Here is a 14,842-nt window from a genome sequence, read left to right as displayed (position 1 = left end):
TAGGGACGTGGCGCCCACCCAGCTGCCTTCCTGCCTGGTATTGATTTTAAAGAAGTCCTTTCTAAGCTCTCTGGAGTCTGAAGGGAAACACTTGATGGGCAGGAGGGGGCAGGTTGCATTTAGCTGTTTAAGAGGTTTTTTTTTACAATAATCAGATATTGTTTTTGTAATAAAAGCAGTCAACCCTTTGTTTCCCCTTACAAGTCACTATACTCTGTCTATATCTTTGTCAGGTTAATCTTCCTAGAACAAGATACCCATAGCTTTGTTGTTTCTCTGCTCGGAAGTCACCATACTCCTTAGTCCCCTCAGAATCCAGTTCTCTCTCAGTCTGCCTTGCAGAGTGCACCGTGGCCTGGTTGAATTCTGGCCGCCAGCCCTTCCCCTGCTGTCCTCTAAATACACCATGTTGCTCCTGACCCAGAGCCTTGGCCCCCTTTGGCTGCTCCAGAAGATTCCTACTCCAAGCCCCGCACACCTTGCCTTCTCCACGGCCTCCCTTGCTGCCTCTGCTTGTGGTCCAGGTTGAGCAGTCCTTTCCTTTATCTCTGGTGAATGTTGTCTTCCTTCCTGGATTTTAAATTCATGGAGTTGAGGGACTGCCTCTTTTTTTTTTTTTTTTTTAAATTCTATTTATTTTTTTTAATTTATTTTTGACTGTGTTGGGTCTTCGTTTCTGTGTGAAGGCTTTCTCTAGTTGCGGCAAGTGGGGGCCACTCCTCATCGCGGTGCGTGGGCCTCTCACTATCGCGGCCTCTCTTGTTGCGGAGCACAGGCTCCAGACACGCAGGCTCAGTAATTGTGGCTCATGGGGCCAGCTGCTCCGCGGCATGTGGGATCTTCCCAGACCAGGGCTCGAACCCATGTCCCCTGCATTGGCAGGCAGATTCTCAACCACTGCGCCACCAGGGAAGCCCCGGGACTGCCTCTTATTATCATATTTTATTGGATTTGAGCAATTTCAGGAACCCAGAAGGGAGTAGAGTAATTTATTGTTGCAGGTAGTTGCAAACCACTTAGATTGGGAGGAGCATATTTGGTTTCTACTTTATTTTTTTTCCTTTTTTTAATTAATTAAAAAAATCGAGGTATATTTGATGTATAATATTATATAATCAGGTGATTAGAGTATATTATGTACAGTATAGTATATATAATAGTGATTCACACTTTTTAAAGGTTATATTCTATTTACAGTTATTATAAAATATTGGCCATATTCCCTGTGTTGTACATTATATCCTTGTAGCTTATTTATTTTATATATAATAGTTTGTACCATATATTATTATTTCCTTTCAGTCAATGTCTGTTTTTAAAACATCTGTTTATCAGTCAGCCACAACCGTCACCTAGTATAGCTATAGCTATAGTATAGCTGTAATTAATTGGCAATAAAGAGTTAAATTCTAGCAAGGTGAAGGGTAAATAAAAGCTGTATTTCCTGAGTAGAAGTCAAACTCTTGACTTATTTTTTTTACCGTTAAGGTAAATGTTATAGTTATTTATTATTTGTTATTTTTATTTGCCTATAATTACGTCTTGAATGTGTTCAGAAATTGTAAGTAAATGTAGTAGAACAGCCTAATGAGACTTGAACAGTTCCACAGAGTGGAACTGCAAGTGACGGGCATTCTCAAACTCCACGTGTATATACCAGAACAGTGAATTATATGTACTTTTAGAGCAGAGTTACTATTACAAACGGTTGTTTACAGGGTAAGTTACCATTACATCAAAGTGTAGACAACCCTGTCATGTTAACAGAAATCCATTTCGTCTTTTAAGTGCTTACGGTGGGGACTCTTTCTATTGCCCTCTTTTCTTCCTGTCATCTAACTGTGTTGTGATTTAATTTTAATTTCTACATTCATTTATTTCCATGTATGTTAGAGAGATCAACCATCTTTCTCTCCTGGTGGAATATTAACCCCTCATGCCCTTGGTTCAAGAAACTCACCAGGATCTCAAGTAGCCCATAATCCGAGACAAGCAGCCTATGAAATGAGGATGCAGAATAACTCTGTAAGTGACTCACTTTTATGTAGCTTTGAAGGGTGGTGACTTATCAGATGCCCCTGTAGTTGTGTGTGAATTTGATCATTTAGCCTGGGGTTGTTTTGTTTGATAGTTTTTCTCAATTTCTTTTGCCTTGAGAGATATTTTTAATTCTATTAAATTCTTTATCAATATGAAAATATCTAAATGATGTGGAAAGAAAGAAAATGCATGTAAATACAGTTGGCTAAGTGGCTGCAGTGTCTCTGTAATGCACATGGGCCACAGTGCTTCCCTCTTCCCCCAAAGGTACAGTGGTGATGGTGCTAGAAGCATGAGGGGACATCCAAATGTCTCACGTCTCTGGCGTGAGAGACAAGGGAGGGTTTTGCTGCCTAATTTCCCCTTTCCTTCCAGGGATCAGTTATGGGCATTTTGCAGAATGGTATTCCTTAGTCTGTTAAATACAGGTACTCCTTACTGCCTGAGCTTCACTCTCCAACTCAGTCATAGAATAGATCCGAGCATGTGTTTTAAGGTAGTTCTCACTACCGAACTCAGAATGGATTTGCCTCATGGTATCCCTCCTTATTTGAACTTTGTAATCCAAGCTGCATGAGCAGATCATTTCAGCCAGCAAGGCTTTACTCTGTCCATTAGCTTCCTGTTGTATTGACAGAAGACCAAGAGCTTAGCACATGGCAAGACAGCAAGCAGGGGTGAGGGAATAGACCATGAACTAACACACACATACAGCAGATAAAGCTATTGCTTATTTCAGGCTAGTAGGCATGAGAGAGAGAGAGTTTTGTAAAGGGAGGAAAGGTACTATGTAAACTTTTACTATGATAGATGCAAGGAAATTGCATAAGTTTGGATATTTAAGTTTTATTTTTCTATTAGTTATCCTATTGATGATAAAATCCCTTTTTATAGGGCAATCCTGTATGTGGAATTTTTGCCATATCAAGAGACTGATTGAATTTATATTCCCATAAATTCACAATTAGAAGTTTTAGGACCTTAGATTTGGAATTTGAGAAATGAGGTTTTGCATCTCCCAAGAGAAGAAGCCTGCCTTTCTATTGTGTTTTTTTTGTTCTGTTTGAGTTTTGTTTTCTTTTTTTAATTTTTATTTTATACTGGAGTATAGTTGATTAACAGTGTTCTGGGACTTCCCTGGTGGCGCAGTGGTTAAGAATCCACCTACCAATGCAGGGGACACGGGTTCGAGCCCTGGTCCGGGAAGATCCCACATGCCGCGGAGCAACTAAGCCCGTGCGCCACAATGGCTGAGCCTGTGCTCTAGAGTCCCTGAGCCACAACTACGGAGCCCACGTGCTGCAACTACTGAAGCCCATGCACCTAGAGCCCGTGCTCCACAACAAGAGAAGCCACCGCAATGAGAAGCCTGCTCACTGCAACAAAGAGTGGCCCCCACTCGACGCAACCAGAGAAAACCCGCATGCAGCAATGAATACCCAATGCAGCCAAAATAAATTAGTTAAAAAACAAAACAAAACAAAAAAAACAATGTTCTGTTAGTTTCAGGTGTACAGCAAAATGATTCACTTATATATAGTTGGCCAAAAAGTTCCTTTGGTTTTTAAGTAAAAATAAAAGCACGTTTTTAATTTTCACCAAGAACTTTATTGAGCAACGTTATTCACCGTTTTGTTCCACTACCTTCTGCCATTTTTCAGGCAACTTTATAATTCCATCTTCCCAAAACTTTTTGTCTTTTTGAGCAAAGAACTGTTCCAGGTGCCTTTTACAGCCTTCCAGGGAATTGAAATTTTTTCCATTAAGAGAATTTTGTAAAGACCAAAATAAATGGAAATCCACAGGTGCAATGCCTGAAGAGAGCGGATGACTCAGAACTTCCCAGCCAAGTTGTAATAGTTTTTGCCTGGTCATCAAAGAAACATGCGGTCTTGCGTTATCCTGATGGAAGATTATGCATTTTCTGTCTGTTTTCCGGATGCTTTTCGTCAAGTGCTGCTTTCATTTGATCTAATTGGGAGCAGTATATGTTGGAATTAATCGTTTGATTTTCCGGAAGGAGCTCATAATGGAGGACTCCCTTCCAATCCCACCACATACACAACATCACCTTCTTTGGATGAAGACTGGCCTTTGGTGTGGTTGGTGGTGGTTCATTTCACTTGCGCCACAATCTCTTCTGTTCCACATTATTGTACAGTGTCCACTTTTCATCACCCATCACGATTTGTTTTAAAAACGGAACGTTTTCCTCACGTTTCAGTAGAGAATCACATGTGGAAATACAGTCAAGAAGGTTTTTTTCACTTAATTTATGTGGAACCCAAACATCAAAGCGATTCACATAACCAAGCTGGTGCAAATGATTTTCAACGCTTGATTTGGATATTTTGAGTATGTCAGCTATCTCCCGTATGGTATAACATTGACTGTTCTCAGTTAATGTCTCGATTTGATCTCTGTCAACTTCAACTGGTCTACCCGACTGTGGAGCATCGTCCAGCGAGAAATCTCCAGCATGAAACTTCGCAAACCACTTTTGACACATTCGATCAGTCACGGCACCTTCTCCATACGCTGCACAAATCTTTTTTTTGCGTTTCAGTTGTGTTTTTACCTTTCTTGAAATAATAAAGCGTAATATGCCAAAAATGTTGCTTTTTTTCTTCCATCTTCAATATTAAAATGGCTACACAAAAATTCACCAATCTTGATGTTTTTTTTAAAATGCACACTGATGTGACAGCTGTCTCAATACAATCTAAGAAAATTGTTTCGGATTTCCCTGGTGGTCCAGTGGTTAAGAATCTGCTTGCCAGTGCAGGGGACACGGGTTCGATCCCTGGTCCAGGAAGATCCCACATGCTGCGGGGCAGCTAAGCCTGTGCGCCACAACTACTGATCCCACGCTCTAGAGCCCACAAGGTGCAACTACTGAGCTCATGTGCCACAACCGTTGAAGACCACATGCTCTGGGGCCCGCGTGCTGCAACTACTGAAGCCTGCGCGCCTGGAGCCTGTGCTCCGCAACAGGAGAAGCCACTGCAGTGAGAAGCCCACGCACCGCAAAGAAGAGTAGCCCCCCCCCCCCGCTCACCGGAACTAGAGAAAGCTGTGTGCAGCAGCAACAAAGACCCAACGTAGCCATAAAAAAGAAAAGAAAATTGTTTCAAATGAAGTTAAAGACAACTGAGCGCTACTAGAGCCATCTTAATGGAAAAAGACCAACAAACGTTTTGGCCAGACGTATACATGTACATGTATCTATTTTTGATTTTTTTTTTTCTTATACAGAGTGAGATGTGGAGGGTCAGTGAAAGGGATTGCAGTGAGACACTTGAGTAGAACAGAAAAAGCTGCTGTCCATCATTTAAGATCATAGTGACTACAGTCCCCACAGAGTGGAACTGAAAGTGACTGGCATTCTCAAACACCATATTGATGATATGATAGAATGCTTTTTTCTTAATGTCAGGGAGGCAGTAGGTTTAAACTTTGTCACCTGTGATTGCCCTGAGAAGGATTGCAGTATTACAGTCAGGCTCCACAGAACCAGATCCACTGTTGATTAGTAACGTCTCCCATGGGAGTGAGAGTGGGGAGGTTGGTGTTTATGTTGCTTATTTGATCCTGTATTAATTCCTCGACACATTTATTTCTTTTGGAGTCTTTGCAAAGAGGGATTTTCATCTAGAATGTTCTGAATTTAAAGTAATCATGAAGCCATATTACCAGTTCAGTTAAAGATGGCCTTTAAAGTTATTGAGCTTTGCTCTTTTGGTGTGTTTTTGTTTATATTTGTTTATTGATTTTTTTGAGCTGTTTGGGCGTGTTAGTCTGCAGTACTTGACCAATGTCTGCTGACGGTGAACATTGTCAGTGTTTTATCAGACGGCTTCTGTTTCTTCATAAATATGTGTTTTTAATTTTTGCATTCTGAAGTATGATTTCATTATATCTGCAGCCATTCTCAATTAACAGAATATGATTACAAAACAGCATTTAAAAAAATTTTTATGACTTGTTATGAATCTGGTAAGTTTAAGAAGGAATCCTTTTGTTGGTAGAGGGAGAGGAGAAAAGAGCAGTGAGGGGGTTAGCATTAAAGAGCAGACACCCGCCTTTCATGTTTTCCTTGAAGGTATATTATTTTTGTTATCTAAAGATGGGATTTATATTTTGTCAATTTGGGAAAGTTTGCTTTTTACCCAACTTCCCTTCATAATTTAATCCAAATGGATTAGTGTGGGGTTTAAAAATAAAAGTGATGACTTAGTGAGTCAGGTGTACTATTGATCTTTCACATGTGGTGTTTCGTTTAATCCCTGCAGTGATCTGTGAAGATAGAGAACGGTAGCATCCCCATTTCAAGTTGAGGCTGACAGGTTAAATAAATTGCCCAAGGCCATACACCGAGAAAGGCTGGTTTGGTATTTCAAACTCAGGTCTGTCTGGCTGAAAATACCCATCTCATTTTCCCAGTGCAACAGTGCCTTCCTGGATTTATTTTTTTACTGGGTTTTGTGAGGGGTTTCGGACAGTATTGGCCATACGGTATCATGAGTAAAATTGATACTATACGTTTTTAAAAGGAAAGTGTTATAAGCTCTGTGTGAAATATAATTTTGCTTTGTTGTAACAAACTTTCTTAGCCTGTGGTGTGAACTGCCTTTATGCTAATTATAGTATCAACAAAATAGCCTCCTGAGCTCTCAATTTAAAAAATTCTATTTACTCAAAATATCTAATATATTGTGAATAATAGAACAAAACCTTTACTATGAAAACCTTTCTTGCCACTTACGTTTTTGGTCATTTAACGTAAAACTAAAGTTGCAGAAGACTTTAATTTTTTAGTTAAAATTAAAATACTGTAGGGTGTGCCTATCTTCATTGAGTTAAGTACAAAGGGAAGAGATAATACTGAATTTAAAGTGGTATCCAAGTCTTTGAAATACTAATAAGATGTGCATTTTTCTAAGATGACCAATAGATTTTTATTTGTACATTGAATTTTAAAACAGTGTATGTAAAATAATTTAACAGTTATCTGGCAGAGCCTTATTACTAAACTGTTGCTTTCCAGAGTGGTTATACTAGGTTGAACACATACCATTTAACTTCATTTTCGCCAGCTTGACTATTTTATGTATTACTAATTTATTTATTTATCTTTCTCCCCCTTTACCGTTTTGCTGTTTGATTGGTGGACAGTGATCGTGAATTCATAAGATCAGCGAATCACCAAAGAAAATAAATATTTAAGTATTAATTTTTTAAATTTATAAAATTAAATTTTTCTTTTTTCTTCTGAAGCAGTTTTTACCCTAAGAATGTTCAGATTCTTTTGAGTTTAAGCATAGGAAGCTTGGTACCGTATTACTCTTTTTTGGGGAAGTGCAGTAGGCCAAGATCAGTCTTTGTGCTTTCTAAATACGTTTACCAATATCTATTTAACAGCCTTAAAAAATGTATTACCGTGAAGCATGGTGGTAGTAGCAGTTGGATGTAACTTCTTATGTGAAATGAATAATTAAGTCCTTCCTCTCTAATGTCATAATTGTCTGCAGAGTCCTTCAGTGTCTCCTAACGCGAGTTTCACTTCTGATGGCTCCCCGTCTCCGAGAGGAGGAAGTAAGCGAAAAGCGGAAGACAGTGACAGTGAACCTGAGCCAGAGGATAACGTCAGGTGAAGCCATTTTTTGGTAGCACTTTGTTAGCAAATTGCTGAAATAGAGGCGGTCTAATTAATGCTATTAGCTCAGAGCAGCAGTGCCTTCACATGCTTGCCTGTGATCTTTTTATCCACAAGTAATTAATGTGGAGGGTTAGAATAGTCAGTAAATTCCAGTGAGATGTGTAAGCTATAGCTGTTAAACCTAAGTATCTAGATTAGTATGCAGGTTTTCGTCCGCCAAGCCACTTTTCCCTGTGAGAGCAGGCGCTAGATGGGCTAGGCATGAGGTGTTTAGCTCTGACTGTGTGATCTGAAGGTCACTGCGTGGAGATTACATTTTCAAGCTGCTTAACCCAGAAAGTTCAGTTACACTTGGATACTTGATATGATTTGCTTTAATCTTCTTAGTTGAAAAGTTTCTTCCTCAAGATGAAATATGTAGAACTTATTTGGTTAAGAAATAAATATGTATATTTTTAAAAAAACACAGACTTGTATATGCATAGTTATATTTCATGACAGAGGTTTCCCTGTAGCTGTATACTTAACATTTATTTTATTTTTTAAAAAGTATATTTATTTATTTATTTATTTATGGCTGCGTTGGGTCTTCGTTGCTACACGTGGGCTTTCTCTAGTTGCGGTGAGCGGGGGCTACTCTTCGTTGTGGTGTGCAGGCTTCTCACTGAGGTGGCTTCTCTTTGTTGCAGAGCACAGGCTCTAGGCCCATGGGCTTCAGTAGTTGTGGCACACAGGCTTCAGTAGTTGTGGCTCGTGGGCTCTAGAGCTCAGGCTCAGCAGTTGGGGCACATGGGCTTAGTTGCTCCATGGCATGTGGGATCTTCCCGGACCAGGGCTCGAACCCGAGTCCCCTGCATTGGCAGGTGGATTCTTAACCACTATGCCACCAGGGAAGTCCCATACTTAATATTTATAATGGGAAACTTTGATTCTTTAATTTGTCCAGAAGTTGGAGATCATCATATAATAAGATTAACAGCCTCTCCTGTAATTAAATCTAGGTTTGAATCCTGGGCTCCAAGTGCTAAAGGCCAACAGTCTTAATAAATGTAACTCATTAAGAATTTAGCAAACATGATATAGTTCAGAGTTAAGCAAACAATGGTGGTCCATATCTCGTGCTTCTTATATAGGATGTGGGTGGTGTGTTTATAATTAGAAATGTTCTTTGATGTTAGATTCTAATATCTGTGATGACTGGTCATTGAATATTTACCTGACCTGAGTTTTTATCCTCTGCTTCTATAACAATGGATTTCCTCTTAGAGTATCTTTTTTGTTTTACTCTGAGGTCATCATGATCAATACTAGCTTAATAGTAAACTTGATTTATTTAGTACTTTATTATTTAATTCAGGTGCTGGGGATAATCAAGGTAGAAATGCTTCTCAAGAAATGCTTGGGATTCTTAGCATTTATTTTGTTCATATTTTCTGTAAAATGGTCACAATCCACATCATGGATAGAGGATAGTTCTCCTGATTGATGTTCTGTGAATCCTTTGTGTATGCGGGAAATTAAAATGTGTAATGTGTGCGGGTTTCCCCCAGTATCCGAAAGTGGATGGGGCCTGTGAAACCTTTCAGAGCCGAAACCGCGTAAAGAAGGAGTTACCTTAGGTCACGTCTTGCTGCACAAAATAAATGGAGATAAAGCCCAGATGCTCACAGACACAGCCCACAGCTCTGGCGGCAGATGCTAAGACGCTGAGTGTGATTCTTGGGGAAGGGGCTGGCGGGGCCACTCCTGCTTCTGGGGTGCACGCTGAAAACAAACGTGCTAAACGAGATTCCCACTTTCTGCCTTTTTTTTTTTTTAAGCGAAATCTCTGCATTTCTTTCTATTAGAGAAAACAGGTATTAATGGGGGTCTTTTGTAAAAGCAAAGTGGTATAAAGTGAACTTTTGAAAAGCAGGGCATACCTGTATTCTGAAACATGACTGCAGTTAATTTGTAAGCTCTGGCACGTGGTAGAAAATGGCCTTACTGTAGAATCATCTTGGTGTTCTTGATCTGTGCTGATTAAAAAAATTTTTTTTTAGCTTCTTTATGTTCCTTTAAGAAGATGTTTTCATCTCTTGGAGAATGAGAAATGAGTACTTTGTGGTTCTTCACATTGTATTTTCAGTGATTAATGATAACTTAGTGAATTAATTGACCTGCTTCTAAGTTTTACCAGAATATACATACATACATACATACATACATACGTGTGTACATGTGCATGCGTGTCCTTCCCTTCAACTCTTAGCTCAAAGAGGCCCAAGCACAGGGAGAGTAGGTTAGTTATACATATAATTTCTGCTTGGTTTCTAGATTATTCTTTTATAAATCACTTTTTACTTTTAAAAGAATTACCCATGCAAGTCTTTTTTCTTTTAAGTAATTTAATTGACTTTCTCTGTATAGTTTAAATATATTTTAACAAACTGAGGAACTTGAACTATATAAAAATATCTTCAGCAAATTTTAAAGTGTAGCTTTAGGGACTTCCCTGGTGGCGCAGTGGTTAAGAATCCGCCTGCCAATGCAGGGGACATGGGTTCGATCCCTGGCTTGGGAAGATCCCATATGCCGCGGAGCAGCTAAGTCTGTGCACCACAACTACTGAGCCTGCGCTCTAGAGCCCAAGAGCCACAACTACTGAGCCCACGTGCCGCAACTACTGAAGCCTGCGAGCTCTAGAGCCTGTGCTCCGCAACAAGAGAAGCCACCGCAATGAGAAGCTCACGTCGCAACTAGAGAAAGTTCGCGTGCAGCACCGAAGACCCAATGCAGCCAAAAAGTTAATTTAAAAAAAAAAAAAGTAGTTTTAGAATTATTCCGCAATCAAAAAGCATGTAAAACAGTATGAAAATTCGAGCAAACAAGTGTTCTGTATCTACTTTAGCATAAGTAATTATTCTTCTTTTAAATGTAGTTTTATAATGCTCTTACTGGAATCCGTGTTTGAGTTTTTGATGTTTAACTCTCTTTAAGTTGGTAATAAATCCTGTGAAAGTGGACTTTTTAGAAATAGTTAAATGAAACCGTGTTTGTTAGCATTACTGTTTAATTCATTTACATTTCACCTGGACATTAAATATAAATTGACTTGGTGATAAACAGGTAGACAGTTACCATATTAATTCAGCATACACTGGCTTTGCCTGGTTTGTAGGTTATGGGAAGCTGGTTGGAAACAGCGGTACTACAAGAACAAATTTGATGTTGATGCAGCTGATGAGAAATTCCGACGTAAAGTTGTGCAGTCTTACGTTGAAGGACTCTGCTGGGTTCTTCGATATTATTACCAGGTACAAAGAGAATATTTTCCTCTAAACCTCTAGTTAGTCATTTTAGGAACATAATTTCTATAATAATGTGTATTACTGAGCTGTATTCTGAGATTAAACCTAGACTTCTTTTTAAGCTTCCTATTTAGAAATTCATTACTTTGAATAATATTTGTTTCTAAAGCTCCTTAGGTGTTAATATATAAACAAAGCTATTTTTTTGCTGTGTCAAAAGATTTCAACACCAGGGAGTATGGTTGAGTATACTTTGTCTTTCAAATGACTAAAGTGTAGTGTTTTTTTAATTGGAATAAAAAAATAAGTGAGGAACTAATAGATAGTCACTAAATGACTGAACAAAGGACAAAGCCTGGAAAATACTATTAAGAATTAGAAAGGAATTTGAATGATACCATTTCCTCCGTATAAGGTAGTGATGTTACTTGAAGTGCTTTCTAATTGGAATCATCTGTATCTGACTTAAAGCCTTTGATAATTGGGATGCCAGATTGATGAGAGGTTAGGTAGACATGGGGATTGTAACACAGATAGTTAATATCTGGTTTTGTGCTCGGAGAGTGAAGCAAGTTCAGTTTGGTGTGATCTGAAATTAGTAAGTAGAAAGTAATTTAATGTGCTGAGTATCAACTATAAAATATTTTAATTTCATGTTTTACTCCTACCAAGATTTTAATTCACCAGGCACAGAGTGAAAACATATATCAGGAAGACTTCTTTTTTCTATGAGTATAACTTGTTTCCGTTTTGATGGGCTTACTTAAATATTTTTATAATGAAGATAAAGTTTTCCCTGAAAATATAGGGAATAGTAAGATGAAGCTTTTGCCTGTTTTACTGTCAATCACAGTGAAGTCCCTTCCTCACCTGTAGGCTCAGTAAGTGTCAGCTGCAGCTGCTCTTCATTTTATTTGATGATGGCAGCTCTAGAGTTGAAAGAAATGCCACCAAACACATTATAAGGATAAAAATCTTCACCAAATTGTGTTTGTGAATATAAAGTTTGGTATTAACTACTGATTATTAAAGGTGTTTTGCTGTATTTTTTAAATCAAGGGGCCATTGATATGAAGTAAAAAGTTCAGATTTAATCAAAATAACTTACGACTCATGGAAAAACTTAATGCATGGAATATATACTAGAAGTTGTGTTTTATAAATAGAATATATAGGTTAACAGTCTAATTTTTATTTGTTTTTTTCTGTGTATATCATTAACATAGATTTTTGGGTTTGCTGTTTTTAATGATTGCAGGGTTGTGCGTCCTGGAAGTGGTATTATCCATTCCATTATGCACCATTCGCTTCAGACTTTGAAGGTATTGCAGATATGGCTTCTGATTTTGAGAAGGGTACCAAACCGGTAAGCTTAACTATTTAGAGCCATAAAATTTATAGAATTTTGGCTTAGATAAAAATTGTGTGTTGTATGCTAAAGTTTTTTTTTTTTTTTTTCTTTTTTACAGTTTAAACCACTGGAACAACTTATGGGGGTTTTTCCAGCTGCAAGTGGTAACTTTCTACCTCCATCATGGCGGAAGCTCATGAGTGATCCCGTGAGTCTTTTAGTATTTTGAGTGTGTTGGTAACTGGATTTTTGTCGTACATTTTACCAACATTAGCCACAATTCGTCTTGCATCTCATAGTTAAGAGAGTGAAGTGCAGGAAAAAAAGTAAAAGTATTTGAGTTCTGTATATTTTTCACCACTTTATTCTTTTCCTGCTTTCCTTGGCCATCAGGACCCAACTTAGTAAAAAGAAAATCATTTGTGTTTGGGAGAAATTCTTAGAACAGTTTTTTTATTCTCAGCCTACCTGTAAGCTATTATTTTTGGTTGTTGCCAGCCTGTGTGGTGGCTGCTAGAGCTAAGGCTGGCCCGCTTGAAATCCCCTCCCAGCTGGTTTTGTGGGCGAGGAGTGAGACCCAGCTGGGAGGTGGGGTAAGTAAGCTCTTCACTCTACACCGGGTCCACAGCTGTCTGCTTTAAAATTCCTCTATAATTATGCCTTTTTTCCCCTCTTTTAAAATATAATTGTTGGGGCTTCCCTGGTGGCGCAGTGGTTAAGAATCTGCCTGCCAATGCAGGGTACATTGGTTCGAGCCCTGGTCCAGGAAGATCCCACATGCCGTGGAGCAACGAAGCCCGTGTGCCACAACTACCGAGCCTGTGCTCTAGAGCCCGTGCTCTGCAACAAGAGGAGCCACCGCAATGAGAAGCCCGTGCACCGCAAAGAAGAGTACCTGTTTGCCGCAACTAGAGAAAGCCCGTGTGCAGCAACGAAGACCCAACACAGCCAAAAATAAATAAATGTATTAGTTAATTTTGTTTCACTAGACCTGCAATTTAAAGAATACTTTTTTGTGTGTGTGGTACGCGGGCCTCTCACTGTTGTGGCCTCTCCCGTTGCGGAGCACAGGCTCCGGACGCGCAGGCTCAGCAGCCATGGCTCACGGGCACAGCCGCTCCACAGCATGTGGGATCTTCCCGGACCAGGGCACGAACCCGTGTCGCCTGCATCGGCAGGCGGACTCTCAACCACAGCGCCACCAGGAAAGCCCAAGGAATGCCATTTTTAAAAGGAAAGGACGCTCATTTTCTTATCAGGCATGATAACGTGATCAAATGTTATGTCCAATTCTTTGTAACAGAAATATGTGACTTCACTTTTTGAATCTTTACTTGTCTTCCTGGTATAGGATTCTAGTATAATTGACTTCTACCCAGAAGATTTTGCTGTTGATTTGAATGGGAAGAAGTATGCATGGCAAGGTAAAATTTAGACATTATTCCTTTTCGTTAAAATAATTTTCTCTTGGTAAAACTGTGCACAAACGTGATTTATGGGACGAAAGAATTTCTATATTTTGCCATCCAAACTGGGATTAGCAATGATTGATATTTTAATAGTCACACTGTGGTAAACAATAAATGGGTTGAAATACATTAATCATATTTTTTATCTCCTTTGTGATTAATTAACGGGACTTGGGACTTGCTCCTTTCAGTCACTGACGCCTTGTGAGATTGCTGAGCAATGTAGAAACATGAGAGTATCCATGTAGAGATTTACTTACATTCAGTGGAAACTTTTGAAAAATGTATTAGAAATTTAGTTTACATACTTAACATTAATCATACTTAAAGTTTATTTCTTATTTATGTGTATATTATTTTCTCATTCCATTCTTTTCACAGACTTTGTAGAAAGAATGGCAGTAAAAATTAGTACTAAATGTAAGGTGATATTTCCCACTCAAAAAATGTGTGATGACAGTAAAACACAAGAATGCCTCTCACACAGTAAGCCAATTGTTGCTTCACACCAAAGTCCCTTTCAGCAAATCATTTTAACCTCTTCTTCCACCATATATTTTTCTAGAATGATAAGCATGTTTGGTAATACCATGCTTTCATTCTTTTTCCCTGATTATTCTCTGGGGTACAGAGACCAGTAAAATAACTCAAAGAGAACTGTGGAGGAAAAGGGGAATAAATAATAATTTACCAATTGAAATAATTATGAGATTTTAGGGTTGACTTTTGATTTATGTAGTAACAGGAATTTCATATTACTTTAACAGAATGATAGTGGGAAGTGCAACCCGTTGATTGGGGCTGTGCAAGTGTTGTACTCTGTGGGCATATTGTGTTATAGGTAAAAAGATTGGGGACTTAGGTTGTTTTTGAAGATGCTTTGTAGAAGAGTCACATAGAGGGAGAGGAGGCATAGGAGAACAGGAAGTAGTAAAGTAAAAATAAGTAAAGTTATTTATGTAAGTGTTCGTTAAATGAATAAGTAAGTATATAAACATGCAGGTGACTTGCTGCCTATCATTGTAGTATAAAT

The 14,842-nt window shown here is 38.7% G+C and overlaps 1 protein-coding gene across 3 annotated transcripts in view; it reads left to right on the top strand.

The window, feature by feature from the left end:
* Positions 1-14,842, top strand: part of XRN2 (5'-3' exoribonuclease 2) — an 80,918-nt gene that overhangs the window by 30,453 nt on the left and 35,623 nt on the right. For all 3 annotated transcript variants that reach the window (XR_004345743.1, XM_032604844.1, XM_032604845.1), the window contains exons 15-20: positions 1,894-2,025; positions 7,572-7,690; positions 10,860-10,995; positions 12,248-12,355; positions 12,459-12,548; positions 13,692-13,764. Coding sequence is in view for 2 of the 3 variants with exons in the window: in XM_032604844.1 (XP_032460735.1) it covers positions 1,894-2,025; positions 7,572-7,690; positions 10,860-10,995; positions 12,248-12,355; positions 12,459-12,548; positions 13,692-13,764 (658 nt within the window). In the remaining variant the exon portion in view is untranslated. The remainder of the gene's footprint in view (positions 1-1,893; positions 2,026-7,571; positions 7,691-10,859; positions 10,996-12,247; positions 12,356-12,458; positions 12,549-13,691; positions 13,765-14,842) is intronic.

The sequence above is a fragment of the Phocoena sinus genome, chromosome 15 (assembly GCF_008692025.1).
Source record: "Phocoena sinus isolate mPhoSin1 chromosome 15, mPhoSin1.pri, whole genome shotgun sequence".
Taxonomy (NCBI): Eukaryota; Metazoa; Chordata; class Mammalia; order Artiodactyla; family Phocoenidae; genus Phocoena; species Phocoena sinus.
The sequence above is the reverse complement of the archived record's forward strand: the minus strand, read 5'-3'. Positions and strand labels throughout refer to the sequence as shown.